Source organism: Anas acuta, chromosome 8, assembly GCF_963932015.1.
Source record: "Anas acuta chromosome 8, bAnaAcu1.1, whole genome shotgun sequence".
Taxonomy (NCBI): Eukaryota; Metazoa; Chordata; class Aves; order Anseriformes; family Anatidae; genus Anas; species Anas acuta.
This window is the reverse complement of record NC_088986.1, coordinates 21,695,235-21,717,044: the sequence shown is the minus strand read 5'-3', so window position 1 is coordinate 21,717,044 and position 21,810 is coordinate 21,695,235. Positions and strand designations below refer to the sequence as shown.

General features: G+C 44.2%; 2 protein-coding genes across 2 annotated transcripts; one reads left to right on the top strand and one right to left on the bottom strand.

Moving 5' to 3' along the window:
• Nucleotides 1–300: 300 nt before the first annotated feature.
• CENPL (centromere protein L) lies at nucleotides 301–4,092 on the bottom strand. The gene is made up of 4 exons (XM_068689837.1): nucleotides 3,835–4,092; nucleotides 3,491–3,742; nucleotides 2,239–2,781; nucleotides 301–1,345 (listed from the first exon to the last, which is right to left on the bottom strand). The coding sequence occupies exons 1-4, from the start codon at nucleotides 4,090–4,092 to the stop codon at nucleotides 1,274–1,276; spliced, it is 1,125 nt and encodes a 374-aa protein (XP_068545938.1). The 3' UTR covers nucleotides 301–1,273.
• A 114-nt stretch (nucleotides 4,093–4,206) lies between these two features.
• DARS2 (aspartyl-tRNA synthetase 2, mitochondrial) lies at nucleotides 4,207–21,632 on the top strand. The gene is made up of 17 exons (XM_068689830.1): nucleotides 4,207–4,343; nucleotides 5,370–5,469; nucleotides 6,857–6,923; nucleotides 7,216–7,317; nucleotides 8,589–8,684; nucleotides 9,647–9,770; nucleotides 10,383–10,429; nucleotides 13,389–13,495; nucleotides 14,314–14,383; nucleotides 14,946–15,125; nucleotides 15,604–15,711; nucleotides 16,891–16,953; nucleotides 17,151–17,303; nucleotides 18,152–18,370; nucleotides 19,237–19,347; nucleotides 19,535–19,610; nucleotides 20,704–21,632. The coding sequence occupies exons 1-17, from the start codon at nucleotides 4,238–4,240 to the stop codon at nucleotides 20,889–20,891; spliced, it is 1,917 nt and encodes a 638-aa protein (XP_068545931.1). The 5' UTR covers nucleotides 4,207–4,237; the 3' UTR covers nucleotides 20,892–21,632.
• The last annotated feature ends 178 nt before the right edge of the window (nucleotides 21,633–21,810 follow it).

The following is a 21,810-nucleotide window of genomic DNA, read 5'->3' as shown; positions in this document are numbered from 1 at the left end:
AATAGGAGACTAAAGGCTCCTTTATTAGCAGTAGATTAGGAACTAGACATGCAATTATGGTGTGTTAAGCAGCTATTCATGTTTGCATGGCTGGTTCCTCTCACTGTTGCTGGGGAGAGTGAAGAATGTACTAGCTGCTTTTAGTGAGAGTTGATGAATGATTCCAAAACTTGTGATTTGGCAAAGAAAGGAAAACTTACATCACTGTTTATGGGGAAGGATACAACACATGCACAAATGTTTAGACTTTAGAGATGTTAAGTATGTGAAGTTATGAATGAATTCTACAAGAAACTAGACTTTAGCTTTGCTCACAGATTTATTTAAGAGGTAACAATAAGTAGTTCAGTCAAGTAAAAAAATAATTTAGAGATAAGCAGAAGACAAGTACGTGTTTGGTCAGCTATAAATCTTCTCTTCCACTGGTTAAAAAATGGAAATGTTTATGTAGTACTGTAACATTAATCATAGCATTTAGGATGTGCTACTTCCTTTCTGCTCATTTAAGCTGTAACCAGTCTCTATGCAGTAGCTTTCTGAACTGCCACCTACTGTAGGGAAGAGATCCAATATGAAGTTCTGTGGTCTACAAGATTACATCAGGCAAAGGATCATAAAACTAGTTTACAGACAGATCTTAAGTTCCCATATATTAACTCCTCATTGAGGACCCCCAGCACTGGAAAGAGAAGGCAGTTGTCAGTCCTGCTTTTCACCTTAGCCCACCTGGGGAATAGATAAACACTGACTATTACCAACAGCCTTAGTTTTCTAGAAAGTTAGAAACCTGGATTTTTCTGCTATAGGCTGCAGAACATGCATCCCTTTCTGAGGTGTGCTTGACTGCATTTAGACTTCAGCCCAGCAGTACCACACTATAGCTAACATCTGTAGAGCTGGGCTGGTCAACTTCAGTGAAAACCAAATTGCCAACAGCAGCAAACAAACACCTGTCAGTAAGCTGCATCCAAGAATTTGCAAAACTTTACCTCGCAGCCTCCAGCAAATAACACTATATACAACTGAATGCAGTAGCTATAAAAAAGGTGCTTAAGAAGCTACTGTAGTCCTTCAGGGCAAAATGTCGGCTTTTCTTTGTGCATGATGTTGAATTTTAGCTAATTACGGATCTCAGTGCAGAAGTTACAGTTCCATTTTGAACAGCAAGCAGGAAAGGTAAAAGAATGCTGCAAGAATGAGTTTCCAATAGGTTTCTCAGCTTCCATCTTCGAACCGTAAGCCTTCATAGCGTGACGATTTGCTGAATTGAGTCTCACTGTATCTGAGAGATTGCCAGCTCTGTCAGGAGCATCAGCACTCTAATCATGTGCTGGCTTTGTAGAAACTGTTTAAAGAAAAAAAAGCATATTAGAATAAACCAGTGGTCAGATTTCCACACCCTTAACTGGCTGGAGACCAAACACTAGGTGTTCCTTGGGATTACAGTTAACTTCTCTGTCATCTGCACGGTACCTTTATTACTATTTTGACTCTGGCTTTGTAGAAAACACTCCTGCCTAAATCCTGTGCCAGTTGGAGCCCCCCACCTTTTGTTTCAGTCCCATGGTACCTGAAGAGATGGCCTGCTCCTGCTGTGGCTGTTTGGAGGAAGTAGTCCTAGCACCTCTTTGGCTACTTCCCTTCTTTAGGAACACAAGTTAGGCTGCCACTTTTCCTCAAGTACTCGTAGTTTGCTATACACATGTCTGACAAACTCAGTTACAACTCCTTCATAATGGGGCTATGGAGTTTATAAACCCCTTTCTAGAAAATGCTTTCTCAGGAAGTCTGAGAATCTCATGTCTACTTGCCTGCAACATGAGAAGTTGTTGTAGCCACTCTTAAACTGCTGCAGGTAAAAATAATAGGCAATGCCACACTAATGTTCAGTGTTCCGCAATTATCCTACTAAAGGACATAGTTGTTAAGAGATGCTTTCCAACAAAGCTTAGTTTTTCAGGATTTCATCTTGGCACAGAAGTCTTGTTCCTTACGATGGAAAAGAGGTGCAGTGGTAAGTTACAGATTTCCTGCATTGAGAGGAAGCAGTACCTCCATAATTAAGGAGAAAGAGAGGGACCAAGATCTGGAAGACTTGAAAATTCAACTAACTTCTAGTAGAAGGTTATGCATAAAAAGCAGGCAGCTTTAATTTTTAAAAGGAAGGCACTTTTAGTCAGGTACAACTATTTTAGTTGCCCAGTATTATATAGGATAACATGCTATCTAAAACCTCACCTTTATAATCCCATCACAGTGTGCTGAGGCAATTCCTGTAGAAACTTTGACCAATTTTGTAGCTGACAAGTGAATCTTAAAGTGTCTGTGGAAGTGAGAGTAAAGGCAGTCCATAAAGACATCCACCTCTTCTTGAGTGATCTCTCCTGGAGTTTTTTGGACAGTGTCCCACAGAGCTTTTGCATCCTCTGTGTGAATGGCATATGAAATATCCAGAGGCTGGGGCAGACAGGGAACAGAGAAAACGAGTTCCATGGCTGATGAAGTTTTGTCCACTTTGTATCCAGTCCACAATGCCGCCATCCAAGTGAGAATGAGAGGGCTGATGACTAAGCGACGGAAGCAGCAGTCAAAAGTCTTCTGAAACCAAGTGCCAACAAGGGATGTGTAACTCTCTGCCCCATTAGCAAGAAACAAAGGTAAACACGTGAAGTCCTCCAGCACGTTCACTGAGAGATCATCTCCAGCCACAGAGCAGAACCATCCTGACCATACCAGTTTCTCTTCTGTTTTTTTCTGGGAAGCAGATGATTTCAAGGAAAGCTGGATTGGGGAAAAGAAGTGTTTGAATGCTACAGAGCAAGTTTTATTTATTTATTTTTTTTAAAGTTGAAGATGGGTTTTATTATTTGGAGTATTTGGTGGAAGATTTTTCCTCAGGACTTCACACTAAACATTCTTGCCTGTAAAGTCCATACAGTTACTCAGTCTATATGTTACAACCCTAAAAGGTGTGATCTTTGGGAAAAGCACTTTTTATAGGAACACTCCTTAAATCTGAGTTTAAGGTGCTTCATTTGGAAAAGCAGGTGCATGGTACATCCTGTAACCACAGCCATACTGAGGGAGCTTGGCACTTCGCTCAAGGCAAAGCACTGCAGAACTACTAATTGGATGGGGGCTATGGCCAGGAGGTAGAATTATACCAACCTCATCCATGAAGCTCAATAACCTGTCAAAGTTCTTGCAGTAAGCTGAGCTGAGTTAAAACATGAGGAGTGCTCCTTGTGTTCCTACTGTGATCATACAAGGGAGCTGAACTCAGAACTTCAAATTTGAACACACACATTGGTTATGAGATGTTCCATCTGGCCAGAAGGTGCTTTCATTAAGTCTCAACAGATACTACAGTAATCATTTCACAGTGTTGGGACTTTGCAAGTGGATGGGGTAGTTCATGACAGAAAAAAAAGGCTGTGAGATGTAAGTAGCAGTGGCAGCAGCCCTCAGAGCTGCTGGCGAGACCCCTTACCTGCACGAGAACCGCGGCGTGGTCCTGGTCGCTGCCCCTGAGGTCTGGCAGGCTGGAGACGGCCACTTTGATGCCCAGCTCGACCCCCACCTCCACCGCCAGCCCCTTCTGCTTCTCGGCGGCGATGAAAGCGCCGAGCTGCCGGCCGTAGTCCTTCAGGTGGGCGCTGGAGAACTTGTACAGAGGGGTCACGCTGTACAGCGTCCACTGCTTGCGCAGAATAAACGCTGTTTTCCGCGGGTCCGCGTTCTCCTAGGAAGAAAAGAAAACCAAGGAGTGATGGCAGCGCTCCCCTCGCTCCCTCAGCAGCCCTGAGGGGAGGGGGGGCCGAGCCGCGGCCTTACCCACGAGCCCGGCGGCAGCGCCCGGCCGCTGGGGCTGACCCCGAGCTGCCCGCTGAGCTTCTTGAGGAGCGGCCCCCGCGACAGCTGCCCGGCTCCGGACACCCTCCCGGCCACGGAGCCCCTCCCGCTGCCGGCCGCTGCCCACCCGGTCCCCTCAGCAGGCTCCATGGCCCCGGCCTCGGGCCGCTCCCCGCCGGGCGCCGTTTGAACGCGCGTCCCGTCCGCCCCCGCGGCGCCCAGCACCGCCCCGGCCGCCATCTTAGGGGCTGGGCGGAGGGGCCGGGGAGGGAGGGGATTCGCGCTCCGGAGGCTTCTCTGTGAGGAAAACCGGCGCTTTGCTGCTTGTTTTTAGCAGCCTGAGGGTCCCTCCCGGCTCCTTTCTGTCCGCGGGGGGCTCCGCAGCATGTCATGTCCCCGTGTCCTGCGGCTGCTCTGCGGTGGGCTGCCCCGCCTCGGCTGGGAGCTGGCGCGGCCGGCCCGCGGCTCTGCCTCAGCGCCCGGGGCTGCAGGTGAGGAGCGGCCCCCGCCGGCTGCCCCCTGCCCCTTCTGCTCCTTCTCCTTCTGCCCCTTCTCCCCCGCCGGTCCTAAATCCGGGGAGCCCACGCTGAAGGGCAGGGCCTCGGTCGTCGGCAGGTGTTGCAGTTGGGGCGCTTTTCATAGCGCCTTCACGTAGCGCTCACTCGACTTCTGGTATCTCACAGTGAATTGGGATTGAAAAATACACCAAAAGCAGCTTTCGTAGTTGTTTCCCCCTAGCTCTGACTTTGCGTTTGCATATTTTTTCTTCCCATGGCATGCAAAGTCTATAAACTACAGGGGGAACCGAATACCTAATATAAGAATAATTACAAAACAAAGCTTCTTGCGCTATGCATTACTTCCTTAATTGGAAAGGCTGTGATGGAGGCAGCAAGGGAGATTAATTCAAATATATATATTTATGTATATTTATGCAATAGCATCGTGTATTGTTTTTTTTTTTTAATGGCAAGTTGATAGTCTAGAGCGTTCTCTAAACGATTAATTTGGTTCAATAACTAAGCCACAAGGCCGGGCATGCTGGGGTCTGCAGAAATCCTGTAGTTATTCGGGCCTTTCACTTGTTGCAGGCAGGAAACTGATTTAAACCGACACGGTAAGTGTTGGTATGGTTTAGTTTTGGCTTCCCAAGCCCCCTTTCTGCTGTGTCGTCTGTGTTTAAGTGCAGAGTTGTCAGCATGCTTCAGGGCTGCTCTGCAGCTTTTGCTTCTCTCATCCCTGAAATTTGCTGAGCAAGTTTGCAACTAGGCTGTGCTCAGATTTCTGTGTGAAAGTTTGATTGGGACATAGCGCTAATTCTTTAAAATGTGTTTTGTGCAATTGTCATCTCATATTTATGTACCAAGGTCTCATAGTGGTCATGATGGGATTATGTGAAGTAATTTATTCATGTGTATGCCCAAATTGTATTTGAACTTCTGAAAAAATCACAGCACTGCTTCATATATTGTTTGTCTGCAAAAGCTTTAAAATAACGTTTTATTTATTTATTTGAGACTTCAATAGCTTTGTTGCTCGGACCAACACCTGTGGAGAGCTGCGTTCTGCTCACGTGGGACAAGAGGTCACGCTGTATGGATGGATTCAGTATCAAAGGTAAATGCAAGCCAAGCTGAAAATGGAGATGCTTAATTGCCAGATCCAGTGTATGTGCTAGACTAGTGTTTTTTATGCTGGAGGTTGTCTTTTCATATCCTGCCATGGTTACTTTTGAAGTGTCTTACTAAAACAGTTGAGAATCATGCCAGAGCAGTATTGGAAATGTTACTGTTTGGTACAAATATTAATTGATCTTCTTTGCACCCCTGTAAAGCAGTTAAGTGTTACTACCTTCATTGTATATAGGATGAAATAAATAATAGCATTTTTATCACAGTTCTGATGGCTGTGAGCAAATAATTGCTTTTATATAAGTTCCTTAAATTTTAAGCAAAATATGTTTTTGTCTTTTCAGTTATAGCATATAACAATGCATATTTCAAGTATGCATGCTTCGCTCAAAGAAAGAAATATCACGAGAAGCTAGTAAACAGAGGATGAAATGTTAATTCCAACAGTTGGCTATAAGTGATGCGATATAATAATTACTAATGCAGTTGTACATTTTGCAAATACAGGGTGGAAAGCATACCTGCAGTGTAACTCTTATGTTATGATCCTGGGTATGTGCTTGTAAAAAGGAGATAGATCCAATGGTTTTGATGAAATTAATTAGCATCAGGAGTAGCCTTTTGCATTTTACAGTGCAGTGAGGCTGAGTTTCATCCAGCATCATTCTGCAGGGATGGTATGCACAGATTTCATGAAGAGGACTTGAACATCTCATCTTCGAGCAGTCGTAGGTGCAGTTCCAGGAACAGTTATGATTGCAGCAGTGACATTGTTGTGCTTTTGCCTTTAAAGGCAGTCAGAGCGTGCTCAATTTGACAGCCTCGTGATGATTTAAGTACAGTGGTAGCTGTCACTATTGCAGCTGAAGAGATCAAGATTTGTGATGCTGGGCCTAGGAGCATGGATTGCTCATGTGAAACTTTTTTGAGATTAGTGTTCTTGTTATTATGGCTGTGGGTTTTCTTTTTGATGGATTTTTTTTTTTTTAAGTGGGGGGTATCCATGTGAACTTAACTTTTATTGCTCATCTAAATGTGTTTATCTGGATAATGTTTCTCAGCAGGAAATCTCTAAGAATTGCGTGTGTTCAGAGTCCATGCTCTATGTGGATTAACGTTCAAATCAAAATACTGCCTCTCCTAGTTATTTTGATAACGCAATGTTTGTCTGTGACTGTATGAAATCCGAAACAAACTGTTAGATTAGGTTTGGATGTGGGAAAAGTATGTGTATGTGTCTTACGTTGGAAGTGCCTTGAGGTATGAGTCACAAGATATAGATAGTAGGTAGTTGCCACCTGCTTTGGCTTAAAAAGCAAAAGATGATTGGATTCTTGATGAAATTATCTTCTTTTTTGTTTTTCATGGATCAGACATGGCCTGTTTCTGGTTTTGAGGGATTTCCAGGGACTCACCCAGATCATCCTTCCACAGGATGAGGTAAGTGCTACCTAAGTATGAGTCTCAAGCTTTTTTTCCTCTGATAGCCTGTGTCTAGCAGGTGTTGAGGGCAGAATGAGGTCTTTGGTGAGACAGAGGGCTCTGACACACAAGCAGACTTCAGCGTTATGAGAGCCCTTCTGTGATGTTGTATCAGAAGTGTTAATGATGTTTCTTCTGGATTGTAAGCAGTGGTCCCTGATTCAAACGGGACATTAACAAACGGGCCTTGGAGCATGGTGCTTTTGTCCTGGTCTTCGAATTTCTGAGAGGTCTTGGCATCTTCTTGCAGGCACATTCCCACGTGAGGAAGCTGTTGTCTAACGCCCCAGTGGAGTCTGTTGTGCGAGTGACTGGGATTGTCTCCTCTCGGCCCCCAGGGCAGGAGAATCCGGTGAGGATGCTGGGGTCTCTCAAGCTTTTTATTCCTTGTGGAACAGAGCACTGGGTAGTGGGTTGGTGGTGGTTTCTGTGCATCACAGCTTTGCCACAGGCAGTTTTATTCTGAGATGTGTGATAGCCTGTCCTCAGATAATGTGAGGCAGGAATAACTGCCGTGACACGTAACTTAGGAGAACGTCACAGCATGTTACAGATACCCGTGATTTAAATTCTACTCCAGCCCTTTGAAAGGATAATGAAAACCACTGAAAAACTAACTTTTTCAGTCTTTCAAATTGTGGTTGAGATAATTTCATTTTCCTGAAAATAAGTGCTGTCACTATACGTTCTGCAGTACGCGATGACCTGTTTCTCATTCAATAAATTTTCCTGTCCTCGTTGCATAGGAGACAGAGGTTCAATACTTTTATCAATGTGCATTTCTCAGTTTTCATTGTAATCAGCTGTAGATAATCTGTCAGGATTGTGTGCAGGCTGCCATCCTGCATCATTGGCAGGCCTGGAAAGAGAAACCTGAATTTATGACTATAGTTTTTATATTTATTTATTTTGCTGTGACCACTTATAAATGTCCATAAAGGATGGTAGCTTCAAGCTAAGTTTTTATTTCTTTTAATCAGTTATCATTTTGCTGGAAGGTTGTGTATTCTTTCCCCTAGTAAATAGAAAGAATTCTGCAGAATCAAGTGAACTTCAGCATGGCACAGTGTTAAGTTGGGGAAGTTATCTGCTCTCCCTCGGGATTCAAGAAAAAGAAGACTAGTTCTGAGAACTGGTGTGAGGAACTTCTCAGAACTTCCAGTTCTGAACAAGTTGCCTTTTTTGACTTTTATTGAAGGGTGATGGTGATGCTGCTAATGCACTCTAAAATTCATACCGTGTTATTTCACTGGAGCTAATGGAACTAGTATTTTGTCCAAATGCATGTGCCCTAGCAGGATCTGGGCCTGACCGTTCCTCTGTGCTCAGCATGTCATTGAAGCAGAAGGCAAAGGAAAAGCAATTTTATTTCTTGTGGCACTGGGTACACTGCTAGAAAAGAACATGTCATTTTTGGTGAGCTGGCTTGTGCTTTTTTTCTGAACAGAAGGGAAATCTAGGAGAAATCTGCCCTTGACAGAAGTTCTCTGAATTATGCTGTGTTAGAAGGCAGGAAAGATAATCATATGTTTTTTTTTCCTCCTGATCATCTGTGAAATACCTCTGTGCATTTTTTTTTTCCCCTAAATTTTGAATCTAATTTTTTCTTGCCTTTTGCTCCAGAAAATGCCAACTGGGGACATTGAAGTGAAGGTGGAGACTGCAGAGATCCTAAACTCCTGCAAGAAGCTGCCTTTTGAAATCAAGGATTTCATCAAGGTGTCTGCATTTTTCTCTGGCACACAAGTAGTGTTTTTTCATTAAATTGAGAATTTGCCCAGGGTGATTGCAAAACATCTGCGAGAGCTTTATCTGATTCTATCCAGCTCTGCTTTGAAGGAAGGGTGGCATTTAAAATAGGATGTGCTTATTGTTAGCTGTGAGGTTGTAATTCTAATTGGACTTAAGCAGAAAACAAGGCTTGAAAGATTCCATTGCAGAGGGTTTTAAAATATCACTGTAAGAACAGATGGTAAGGGGAAGAGTGGAATAAATTCAGGCTATGCTGGCTCTTTTGAGTGTGAAACAGAACCTGCCAATGCACCGCTGTGTTTTAAGTCAAGGCTGCTTAGTCTTATCTGGACGAGTAGCTAGCTGGCCAGGGGATTTTCTTCCTCTGTAAGTACAGAGTCTTATAAAAGGTTATTTTTAGAGTAGTCTCCATGGTGTCTGAGAGGCATCGCTGTTAAGATCTTGTCTATACCATTGCACATGACTGACAGGTAAGAGTAGGAATTGGGAAAGCTGGGTCCTGTTCCTTGCATGTTACAGATTCTGGACGGTTCTCACCATCTGCAGTACTTCAGTTTTCCTGTGTATAATAAGAGCATCTCACCATAAAGGTAGTTCCTTTAGATCTGTGTATGACACTGCTCCTCCACTCAGAGGAGGATTGCTGCAGTCTGTTGCAGTGGACTCATAATAAGGAGGGCTGAAATCCTGAGCTTTTTTGAGGCAACTCTTACGATAGAATAAATGTCTGTCATTTTTTCTTTTAAAAAATAAAAAATTGTCATGCATGGAGATACTCTCAGTGGCTGATGTTTCTTTGTGCAGGTTGTAGGTAATGAGTGGGTTGTGGCAACTGAGCAGTATCCTTTTTTAGCTTCCCGCTTTTTTTTCTGTGGCTTTGGGAGCAGCTTCATTGGACATGCAGTTTGATTTTTGTCTTTTATCTCCAGAAATCAGAGGCCTTACGCATGCAGTATCGCTACTTGGACCTGCGCAGCTTCCAGTTACAGTACAACTTGCGGCTGAGATCCCAGATAGTGATGAGGATGCGGGAATATCTGTGTAACCTCCACGGTAAGGAAAGTGCTTGCACAACAGTGTGTAGCAAATGGCATTTTAGAGTTCCTTTATACCCTTGCCTGTTGCTGGAATAGTTACCAACCTACTTCAAACTCCAAACAGTTTCCACTTGGTAAGAATGTGTCTTCTTGCAGTGGGGAATTTACGGAGATGTTGGTAGGTCTAAAGAACAAAGTATGTTGAAATACCTTAGCATGCTATAAAACAGTTGTTTCAAATAAGCCATATCGAGAAATTTAAGTGAACGAAGGCTTTTTGCAAGTAGTTTCCCTCTTTTGTTCACTTAACTCGAGGCATATAAGTGGGATTGAAGGTCTGTTTAGAAACTCAAAGCCTAGTTCAAAATGGATTGAGAATTAACAATTTCTCAGCCCTCTGTGGAGTCCTGTCATCAGCATTTCTGGCAGGCCTTGGGGAAGCTCAGAGTCTTTAAACTTGGCAATGCACAACTTAGAAACAGCGAAGTCTGGAGATTTGGAGAGGCTACATTGCGTGCTAGTACATTACCTACTGAGCTGACTAACTTACCTTACTCTAACCTATCATACCAGTTCTTTTCCCTGCTGTCACCATATTCTGTGTCTGAGGCATGTTTTTGTTCCTTAGGGTTTGTGGATGTAGAAACTCCAACGCTGTTTAAGAGAACCCCAGGGGTATGTAAGCTGTTATGAATTCATATTAGCCTACTGCAATTGCCTAGGCAGTTCATGGTTGAATTATTGTCACTTGCCACTCAACCTTCATGCTGTTCCCTCACTAGGTAACAGCTTGTGTGCCAATTTCTGATACAATCCGTTGATCCTGGGAAGATGTGGCACCTTGAGCCTTCAAATACTGTAAAAGAAAAAAGCTTCTTGTAGAGCATGTTGAATGCAAGTCCTGTCCTGGGACAGATTATTGAAACAAAAATCTTCCTCTAAGCACAGTTTCCCTAGCATTTTTCTCTTAACTGGTAGGTTACTGCAGTGGCAGTACTCAAGCCATTTTAACTTCTGAGTTTATATTCCTGTCTTTCATTTCCAAATTAATCCCAGGCAAGGGAGCTATAGACCAGGAGTTGTTGATGCAGCTGGCATAATGGAGTTCTTGCATATAAACCCCCTGTCATGGATGGTGGATTGTTATGCGTTAGTCTTGCCAAGCAAGAGGTGTAGAAACCTGCTCCTGGATATTTCAGATCAAGTTGGTTAACAGATTATTCAATATAGAAACAGTGATTTCCTCACAAGTAGGATTTTATAAGGGGAGAAAGGAAGTCATTTCCTCTTGCATTTCTAGGCTGTGATGGTAGCCTAGAGTTTCTAGATTTACTTCTGCAAAAGAGCCGAGGCTGTGTAATTGCCCAGCAGGAAATCCAGACTATCAGTGGTGATACCAAGCACACTGTTTCTCCGTTATTTATGTGAGGTTTAAGTCCTGTATGTGTCCAAACTAACGGCTGCAAAAAAAGTCCGAGATGTTGATACCACATTTGAATCAACATTTGAGCAGAGCTCAGTGAGAGATGTTTCCCTGTGGTGGGAGCGAAAGATGGCAAAGGAAGATGTTTTGGAAAGTATTGAAGACTTGAGAAGTCTTCAGAAGATTTGTAATCAGGCCCTGTAAAGGCATCAATTTGCTGCAGTTCTTAGGAAATTCTGAAAAAAAATATATTTCATTATCAGTTTATTTGATCAGCTCTTTAATTGCTGGAAAGTTCAGTGTTTATTCAGTATTTCTGTCTTGCCTAGGTGAGTGGAAGGAAGTCTGTAGAGTGTGGAAAATTTGACTCATATATTAGGATACACATGCTCTGTTTTTTTAATTATTTTGTGTATGGTAACTTCTTTGTACCTCAAGAGGGGTGCTCAGACATTCCCCTCAATTTTTAATTTTATTTTAAGTTTCTCTGGATGATAGCTTTATACCCTCCTTCTGACAGAGGACAGTAATCTTTTTCTGAGTCTTGGTGCCATTTCTCTGCTGTGCAGCAGCCTTCCTTCACGCATCATGTATTTCTTTCGCTCAGGACTGAGCAAATTGCAGCTGTGTTTGTTTCTAGGCCTGGACTGTGACACCAACTAAGATTAAAGCCCGTATCTCCTGTGAGAGCAGGAAGTGTCAGGGAAGCAGAAGCGGGCCCAGATTTCAAGAGATGATTAAAGTTTTACTAGATGTTGCAACAGGTCTCTGCCTGCTCACTTCCAAAGGCTATTTATAGCCTGGTGATACAACTGTTTGGGTCACTCGAGGAAGCCCTGCACTGACCTGTCTTCCACTTAGCTCTGCTGCCAGAGGCAGGCTGGTGGGAGTGTAAATGTTGATACATCTGCCCTTATTAGCTCCCTAATGCTCAGAGAAAGGAATATCCCCACTTCAAATGCACATCTGAAGATGAAATAATGATATTTCATGTAGGTTTGGATGGGGTTTGTGCAGAGTGGTCATGAGGTTTGTGTTACAGACCTGCTGAAGCTGCAGCCAGCCCCTGGTGCGGTAGATGAGCAGTCTGGAGGCTTGCACAGGCAATCATCTGGTAACGTGGCAAGCTGTTCTATGTTTTCTCTTATTAGCTGCTAGTCATTCCACAGCCAGGCTCCAGCTACCTCTGTAAGAGTGTAATCTGTGTTAGTTTACACTGAAGTGTGTGTCACTGTGTGCATCATCTCTGGAGTTGCTTCTTAGTTCTTCGGAACATTGTCATACAGCTGGACTGTAAATGTAAGTGGTAGATGGATGTAAAGCCTGTGTGGCTGTGCAGGTCTGTATGAAGCAACAGTGTAGTAAACCCTATATTTTCCCCTTTACTTTCCTCAGTGACACCACAGCTCCCTGGCACAACCTTGGTACAAGTGGCCGAGCAGCCAAGATGGATTTATAAGGCAGAAGCAATAGACCAGGTGACAGAAATAAAACTGCTCCTTCTCAGGATCTAGAGAAAGGACTCCTCCCTGCCAGCCCAACCATAGCCACATCAACTGCTGGTTTCAACAAAAGGATCCTAGCCCAGGCGCATGGCTAGCTTGCCTACAATTTTGAAGGTAGAGGTCCAGAACTAAAACACCAGCCTCTGAATCTTAGTGTTTAGCTTGGCTGCTTGTGGAAACAAGGGAGCAATTCCATTGCCCTTCCCCAAAACTTTTAAATCCCTTTGTAATTTTCCTCAGGGGCAAAGGTTTTGAAAACAAGAAATTCTTGGAGTGAAGTACCCCCATAGTAGAGGGAAAGCGTGACCTCATGCTGTCAAACACTGAAGAAGAATGTGTGGGAGGAAGGATGTTGTAGAATGCTTCACTTGATGTGTTTTACTGGATGGGCTGATTGTAGGAAATGGAAATCTCTATTGAGGAACTCAGGTGAAAAAGTTCAGGTGACCTTTTCTTTCAGATCCATTTGTTATCCTTGATGACTTTTATGCTTGCGCCATTCCGTGTCCACTTGTAACATTCTGAGCGTATAAAGCCAGGATGAGAGAGAGACGAATCTGAAAGAGAAGGGGGGAAAAATGGCCTAAAACCCAATGACTCTTGGAAGGCAGTAGATCTGTGTGCTGGTTATATTTGGGGCACCTTTCTTGCAGTTGGGAATTGAGGTCACTTCCTGAACCGTGTGAACTTTTCTTTCTCATGCCAGGGGGCAAAAGAATTCCTTGTGCCCTCACGGGAAGCGGGCAAGTTCTACTCTCTGCCTCAGAGTCCTCAGCAATTCAAGCAGCTCCTCATGGTTGGAGGCGTGGACAGGTAAGAGTTACTTGAACTCCCGTTCTCTGCGTGTCCTGTCCAGAGTTTGTTTCTTTTGCTGTGTGTGAGGCTTTAGAGACTTCCCCAAGAACTTCTTGCCAATGGCTTTGTTTCAAAGAGGGATCCTTAAGTACTTAGAATTATCCTAAGCCATGCTCATTAGCAGTAATGCTGCCTAGTAAGCAGAAGTTTATCCCTCTTTGATGGTTGAAATCTTCACTGTTTTAAAATGGAAACCTCATCTTAAGTACAGAAGTAGGAATAAGCTTTGCAGAGACAGTCTGTCTGAAGGACAGAAGATCTAGAGCATGATAAAAAGCCTCATGCAATGTATCCTATAGAACTAACTGACATGAGGCTGGTCAGCTGAACGTGACTGAGACAAGGTAAGCACATCCTCCAGATGCATAGGTACAAAGCTTTTAATTGGGCTCGTTCCTCCAAGTAGAACTAAAGGAGAGGGAGATATTCCTGCAGAGGACTTCAGACCAGGTCTTGACCATGAATGAATTTTATATGGCCCTCAGTATGGTCCATGTTTGGAGTGGAAGATGGGAAAAGGTGTTGCACGTGCCCTGTCAGGGCACAGCTCACCTGGTAGCCTCCTCGTGCCTCTGGAGGGTATGGCTGGAGAAGGATACAGCTGCTGATACAGCTGCTTCTACTCAGAATTTCATGCTCTTGAAGGGATGGCAACAACCAGGGCTATGATAATCCAGTACACACAGAGCAGAGCACTCCTTTTGCTGACCATTTCCATAGCCACAATTTAATTTAGGGTACTTTAAATTGGAGTCTAAATGTAAGTTCTATTGCAGGTACTTTCAGGTTGCTCGCTGCTACCGAGATGAAGGCTCACGGCCTGACAGGCAGCCTGAATTCACTCAGGTAACCACCTTGTACTACCTTTCACCCTCTGCCTCACACAAACAAGCCTTGTAGCTGTTTTACTTTTTGAAGGCCTGGTGTCTGCTGGTCCTTGTGCTGCTTGTGGGTTAGAATGTTGTTTGTTGTGTGTTTCACAGCCCCAGCCCCCTGCAGTTGGTTTGGGATGTGCACTGACTCGGCTGACTACTGTCCCAGGTGCCAGTCAGTAGATGTGGGATTGCGTTGCAGCAGTGATTGTATTTGATGCTGCATGTCTGCTGCTGTCCTGCAGAGCTGGGCATCCTGTTCATCAGCCTTGAGAGCCCAGGCAGCGTTTGGTCGGTCCATTCAAGGCTTCTCTCTCTGTCCTTGTCATCATTACCTCATTTAGCACTCTGAGGAGGTTGTTGCCTGAGTCAGCAGGCTGTAGGGAGATCATAAACGTACCCTCAGACTAATGCAGTCATGCTATGATTTAATTTAATATCTTGTTTCCTTTTACGCTGGCTTAAGAGCTTCTGCAAGTAACAGTGCAAAGGCAAAAACTGTAGCTAATGTGGAATCTCTTATTTTCTATTTTAAGATAGATATAGAGATGTCATTTGTGGATCAGGCTGGGATTCAGAGGCTGATAGAGGGCCTCCTGCAATATTCCTGGCCTCAGGAAAGAGGTGCCGTTACGACTCCTTTCCCTTCCATGACCTATGAGGAGGCACTGGCTGGCTATGGGACTGATAAACCAGACACCCGTTTTGGGATGAAGGTGAGCCTTGCCTGTTGGAAACGTGCGGTTTTTTGTTTTCTTCCTGTTAGTATTTTAGGAATAATCTTTGATTAAATCACTTATACAAGGTTAAGTGGAGTTCTTAATTATGTAATATACCCAAGGTGTCTTTCCCATCATCACTGCTTTGCACAGGTAATGATCTCTTAGAGAAGAAAGGGGTAGGCTTGTTTGTGGGAAAATGTATATTTTTAGATCACTTTATTCTGAAGATAATGTCTCCGGGGTTTTTCTTGCTCCCTTGCTTATTTGTCTCTGTAGTCCTCTGTCTTCTAATGGTTATTCACGTTGGGCCTCATTCATTTCTTTCTGTGAACCTTTTGATTACTTTGAGTAAGGAAGCTGTGTCCCAGGGAATGGTTTCTGAAGGCAATAGGCACAAGAGCAGGATTTTTGCTTTGTGTTCTCTGCATGTTCTTCCCACCACCGCTTTTTCCTGTGTTCTCTCCTTGCTCAGATAGTGGACATCAGTGATATTTTACGAAGATCGGATGTTCAATTTGTGCAGAATGCGCTCAGTTACCCGCGTGGCACTGTCAAAGCTATTTGTATCCCTCAGGGAGTGGTAAGTGATGCTTTTACATAACGCGTATGTTTATGAAATAAAATACCAATTTAAATCCCTTTGTTGGTATGGAAATGTTCCCTGCTATGACTGGGGGAGTGGTGTCCTTCGGGGAACTTGGGATAGATTGTGAGTGATGTCACATTGGGCTGAGGGTTGTTAGAAGCAGGGGAATGGAGGTGATCAGGCAATGGGAAGAATATGTGATTTTGTAATATATTGTCCTCATGAAGAGACAATGTATTGCCCTGGGTGGAGAGCAGAGCTGCAAGGCTGAGAGGTCCCTTGAGGATAGGGAAGCCTCCTGGGGCTTTGGCTTGCTTCTGTCAAGGATAACATCTGAATAATAAATTGTGCCCTGTGAGGAGAGGTTGAAATAGAGCCAGGTATGGCACTGCTCTGTTCTGGGCTAATGAGAGAAAACTGCATCCTGTTTGCTTCTGTTGTGTTTGTCGGCACTGCTCACGTCTCGTAATGAGACTGTCACCAACCAAATCCAAGGCTGACAGTAGATCGAGAACCATATTTGACGTATCTTGGCAGGGAAGCAGATTTAATTCTGGCTGTGAGCATCTTTGCAGCATAAGCAGTAAGGGGAAAAAGCGTTCGCTAGACACCTAGCTTTATTCAGGGAATAGGACTTCCTTTTGGGATTCTTCTAATTTTGGCAGAAAGCACAAGTTCCTGGCTTCCCACGAGAGGGCACTAAAGGTGTGCATTTGCAAAACGAGTGGAATCTGGAGCCTTTCTACCTTAAAGTAGTTTAAGAAAAATCAAGAACTTGATGGAGGTTTTCATATCTACTGCATTTCTCTGCATATGAGGATCAGCCGACACCAAGTTACACCTTCACCATCAGCAGTGTGGTGTTGTAACCTTGTTCTGCTCTGTAACCCACATGCTGGACGCAGTTAGTTACCCCGACACTACTGACTAGCTGCATCTGGTCTGTGAGCATGGAGAACAACTGCTTTCTAGAGGGGCTGCTTGGAGAAGACACTCAGCTGCAGTCTAGTGCTGCAGGCCCTCTCTTATTCCACAGCCATCATGCAAATCTTGCGCTAGAAACAAAAGAACTTGAGAGCTCTGGAAACAGCTCTGTCAATAGATTTGAATCCTGGTTTGGCTTTCCATAGATTTTTCTGCTGTTTGATGTGTCTTTTCTTGCTCTTTCCCCAGAGATACCTTAAAAATAAAGATCTGGAGTCACTAAAGGAGTCTGCAAAATCCCAGTTCAACCAGGTGAGACAGAAACACTGCTGCAGCATTGGCAGTAGTGCATGGTGAGCTGTGCATAAAAGCACGTGCAGGTAGAGGAAGGCAGAAGAGCTGTTTTTAATAAGGCTATTTGCTGAGAGGCAGTGCTGGAACACGTCATGCTTCCAGAGAAGAGACAGCAGCACTGAACTGAACATATTCTTTTACTGATCTTGCATTAGGAGGTCATGGACATGATCTGCAGGCCTGATGGAAGCTTGAAGTCTCTGCTTACAAAACTTCTTGGCAAGGAGCAGCAGTCGGAGCTCATGCGAGCGCTGAACGTGCAGGTGGATGATGTGGTGCTGCTGGCAGCTGGCGAACACAAGCGAGTGGTAGGAAGCGTTTCTGGGTGTCGGTGTGAGTTGAATGTCGCTGATGGCTTTGATGTTATCTGTCCTTAGTCTTAATTCCTCTGACCATTACAATAGGTCGTCATCTAATTCCATGCTTCTCTGGATCTGAAGATGTAGCAACAACAAATAATGCATGAAATGTACCTATTGCTTTTGTTTCCACCAGTCAGCTTCTGGGAAGAACTTGTAACTGAAATGAAGGCTGCAATATAAAACAGGAACAAATTGGTGCCTCATTTTCTCTCACGTCAACTTATTTTTTTTTTTTAAATTACTAAACAGATTGGAAAACAAGGTCGGCTAGGTAACTGTCTCCCATAATGAGGTGACAGGAGCGAAGCGCGGCTGCTTATTAGCAGAGAGGAGAGAGGAGATTCTGTCTCAAGCCTTCTCTGTATTCCTGCCAGTAGATGTTGCCTTCCAAGCAGTGCATGTGTCATACTTAGCATGACTGCCAAAGCTGTGTAACTTCTTTCTGTGCCTTCATTTCTCTGCCTGTTATGAGAGATCTTACTTGTGCTTCCCCGGTTAATCCACGTGTAGGGCTTGAGGTGTCAGTCCAGAAGAGTTCTGTGAGGACGGAACATGTGGAAGAAAATGGGCTTTCCAGCTCCTTATTTGGCTTTTTTTTTTGGTCAAAGCCTGCCTCAGGAGGAAGGTGATGTCTTTTAGGAGACAAGGCAAAAATGTTTTTTAAGGCAGCACCACAGTACAACTAATGCTGTCTGTGATGTTGCAGTTACGGAAAGCTCATGTATGGCTGATGTATGAGCAACTTCCTTGGCAGTAAATTGCCCCTTCTCATTAGCTCCTTTCTTTTTTTGCAGTGCTCTGCATTAGGAAGCTTACGGTTGGAGAGTGCTGACCTCCTGGAGGCAGCTGGAATGATGCTCCGTGATCCTACAGCTTTTCACTTTCTGTGGGTGGTAGATTTTCCCCTTTTCCTCCCCAAGGAAGAGAATCCTGCTGAACTGGAATCTGCTCATCACCCCTTCACTGCCCCTCATCCTGCAGATACCAACCTCCTCTATTCTGACCCCACAAAGGTAACTGCCATGTTGGCCCTTTTACAGCTGTGTTTTGTGGAAAACTAGGCAAGTAGCAGTCCTTTTACTATAAAAAGGGATAGTTTGGGGAATTAACTTCATACTGTACTTAATCTGTTTGGAAAAGATTGCTTCCAGATTATTCTGAATAGCAAATATCCAGGTACCACTCTGACAAAAAGGGCGTGTTGGAAATGTTTGCTTCGGGTGAGGAATCTTGAATTCTGACACATCCCACGTTGATTCAGGTTTTGACTAACTTCACAGAAGGACTTGTACTGGACCAGTTTCTGTTAAGTTACATGCCACCCTGAGGTAGCATGCACCTCTGTCAGCAGCAGTCTGTGCTGCTGGTAGGATTGGTACTTGAACTGGGACCTTCTCCTGCTTGGGCTTGGAGTTAGGCAGTGACAAAGCCACAAAAGAAGCTGCAGGAGATGTGTCCAAGTGATATCTTTTCATATTTGTACCTTGTTGAGTATTGCAGAGCAGGAGTCCTGCTGGGACTGCAACTAGAAGAGGAGCACTGGTGAAACGTGCACTCTGCCTTGCTCTGCATGTGCTAGTAGGACTTTGTCCGAAGCCAAAGGAGATGAATGGGAGTTTTCTCTAGGGCTTCTGTTGCAATCTGTGTACCTGTTATTCCAAAGCTAGTAATCTGTCACCCCCAGAGGAATTCAGTAGAAAGCTTTCTCCTCTTTAGTGTTTTGAACCTCTTATTATGTGTCTGTGAAAGGCTCCACTGAGAAAGCAGTGTTGTGAATGAAGGCATGACACTACAGCATCTTTGTCTTGTCTGTGCTGGTTGGCATTAAATGCAGTTCTGTCCCAGCTTTGCTAAGGTGCTTCTTCATTTCTTTTCCCAGGTCCGTAGCCAGCACTACGACCTTGTGCTGAATGGCAATGAAATCGGAGGCGGCTCCATCAGAATTCATAATGCAGAACAACAACGTTTCGTGCTGGAGAAAGTGCTGAAGGTAATGCCTGTAGATGTCTCCAACATCCTCTTGAAGTTGTAAATGAGTACTTAACTTAAATATATTTCAGGTTCTGTAGAAACATAACTCCTAGCCCTGAGAGACGGATGACTCCATTGTACTTTTATCTTATCTTGCTAGCAGGAAGTGTTGTTCAATCAGTGACATTTCTTATGTAACTTTGCAGGAGGATTCAGAGGTGCTTTCCCACCTGCTTGAGGCTCTGGAGTTTGGAGCTCCTCCACATGGAGGAATTGCTTTGGGTAAGTGCTCTGTAGTTATCCAGAATGCAGGTGTCTTGTGACTTTCTTCTGGCATATTAGATCTCAGGAACAAGCCTGAGAGCAAGTTTGTTAGCAAAAGCCTTGCCTCCTCCTGACAGAGATGGCTGTTTTGGTGGTGCCAAGTACCAATATCAACATGGTAACGCTTTGTGGGCTTCTCCAGTGTTTGTCTTTGTATAGCTGTGTTACGGAAGAAGCAGAGCACTCATCACCAATACAGAATGTTTCAGTGTTCCTCTTTTCTTTCCTGTGCAGCCAGAGCAGGTTCTCTGTACTGCATGCTCAGAGGGCTGGGACAGCACAGTTCTGTTCCATGCCTTGGGTCACTGCCACAACCTCAGCCTTTGCTTCTGTCTCACTTGCCATCTTCTGTCTCTGTTTCATTCACTAATTCAGAGAGCTAAACTGGCTGTAAGCAAATGCTGTCACGCTAGCTCCCTGATCTGGCTCAGCATGGATCTGATGGACACCTGTGCCACGACAGGAAGCAGATAAAACTCTGGAGTCAGAGGGAGTATGAGGAGATGGCAGCACTGACCTAGGTGTTGTGGAATGGCATCTTCAGAAGTCATTAGAGTGCTGTGTATAGCATTAGAGGAGTGTCCGATTGTTTTCTTAGAATCTTTCATTATTTTTTTTTAAATGAGCAATGAAAGAGTAGCACCCAGAGGCTCTTGTTCTTTCTCAAGTCCTCCTAGTTTAGTTCTTCAGAACTGGTTGACCAAGAGCTTTGTCTGAGCAATTAAACGGAGCGGTGATGGTGCTCCTGCCACTTAGTGGCCCTGGCATTGTTATGCTCTCTCTGCAAAGGCACTGCCTCTGTCTTGCAATCCATGGTGTATCACAGCATTTTTTTGGTAGCATTGAAAAGCTTTGTTTGAAAAGTTTTGCTTGGCACTTCTGCTATCTAGGTTAACCATTACTGGCTGAGATTATTTTTCATGTATTTGCTTCAGTTTTATTCTTAATGCCCCAATAATATTATCTACTCTATTTTTCTGACTTTCTGAATTGGAGGAACTAATATAGCACCATAATTCAAGTGGTTCATCAGTTTGTTTTCTGCTTCTAGGACTTGACAGGCTGATCTCTCTCATCGTTGGTGCTCCAAGTATCCGGGATGTCATCGCTTTTCCTAAATCATTCAGGGGACGGGACCTGATGGGCAACGCTCCAGACTATGTCACTCCAGAAGAATTAGAGCCATATCACATCCAGGTTTCCTGGCCTGTTGCAGAAACAGAGGCAAAGAAAAACTGATTTATAGCCAGTGGTGTGAGCTGAGCTGTTTAAGTAGAGATGGTTCCAACTTCTAATACTAGAAGGCAGCTCAGAAAACATGAGCTGTTATGGGAGGGTCAGGGGAATACAACCCTGCTGTGCCATGGTGGTTTCAGAATTGAATGGGGAACAGACACGAGAGTTCTCCTGATAGGAATTCACCTTTGGGTTGGTAATGGAAAGGAGAAGCAGGAAAGTGGAAATTAAAAAAACACATAATTTCAGCATAGGATATTGAGACTGTTGCCTTCAGGGTGTTATATTGAAGGTGGGATTTCTTTTTCCACTCCCCAGTTTTTACATGTTCTTTGTAAACTGTTTTTCTCACATCTGGAAGAGATAGTGTACCAGCTTCTCTGGGAGATGTTCCTGGATTCCTGATAATCACTGAATCCCTGTTAGCTGAGAACTGTTACAACAGGGTAGTGCTGTGCTGGGCAAAGCTCTGGGTACGTAATAATGAGACTTGAGTGCAACCAGCAATTTGTCTCTTGCTGGGGGATACAAGATCATCCAGAACTTGCCATAGGGAGTTTGTATTTGGCAGTGTTTCCTATTCAAAGATGGCGAGAGGAGCACGCATGGCATTTGTAACAGTTGTCCTCACAACGCTCATCGAACAGGAGTTAATCTGTCTTTGGGGCCCGTGGTCCTGCCACTTTCAGAACTCTAGTTCTGAAATTTGTATCCTTTCTAAATAAAGTTTATCTGGCAATGTGATTTTGTCTGAGCTTGGCTTTGGGCTTTCACTACAAGAATAAAAAGCCACCAGTTCTTCTCTAAGACCTCTGACCCATCCAGGACGTGATAAGAAATCCGTGGCAGCAGGACTGCCAGTGCCTTGTGAGTTCTGCAGCCTCCTGCAAACCTGCTGCTACAGCCGTGAGTGATGCAGCTG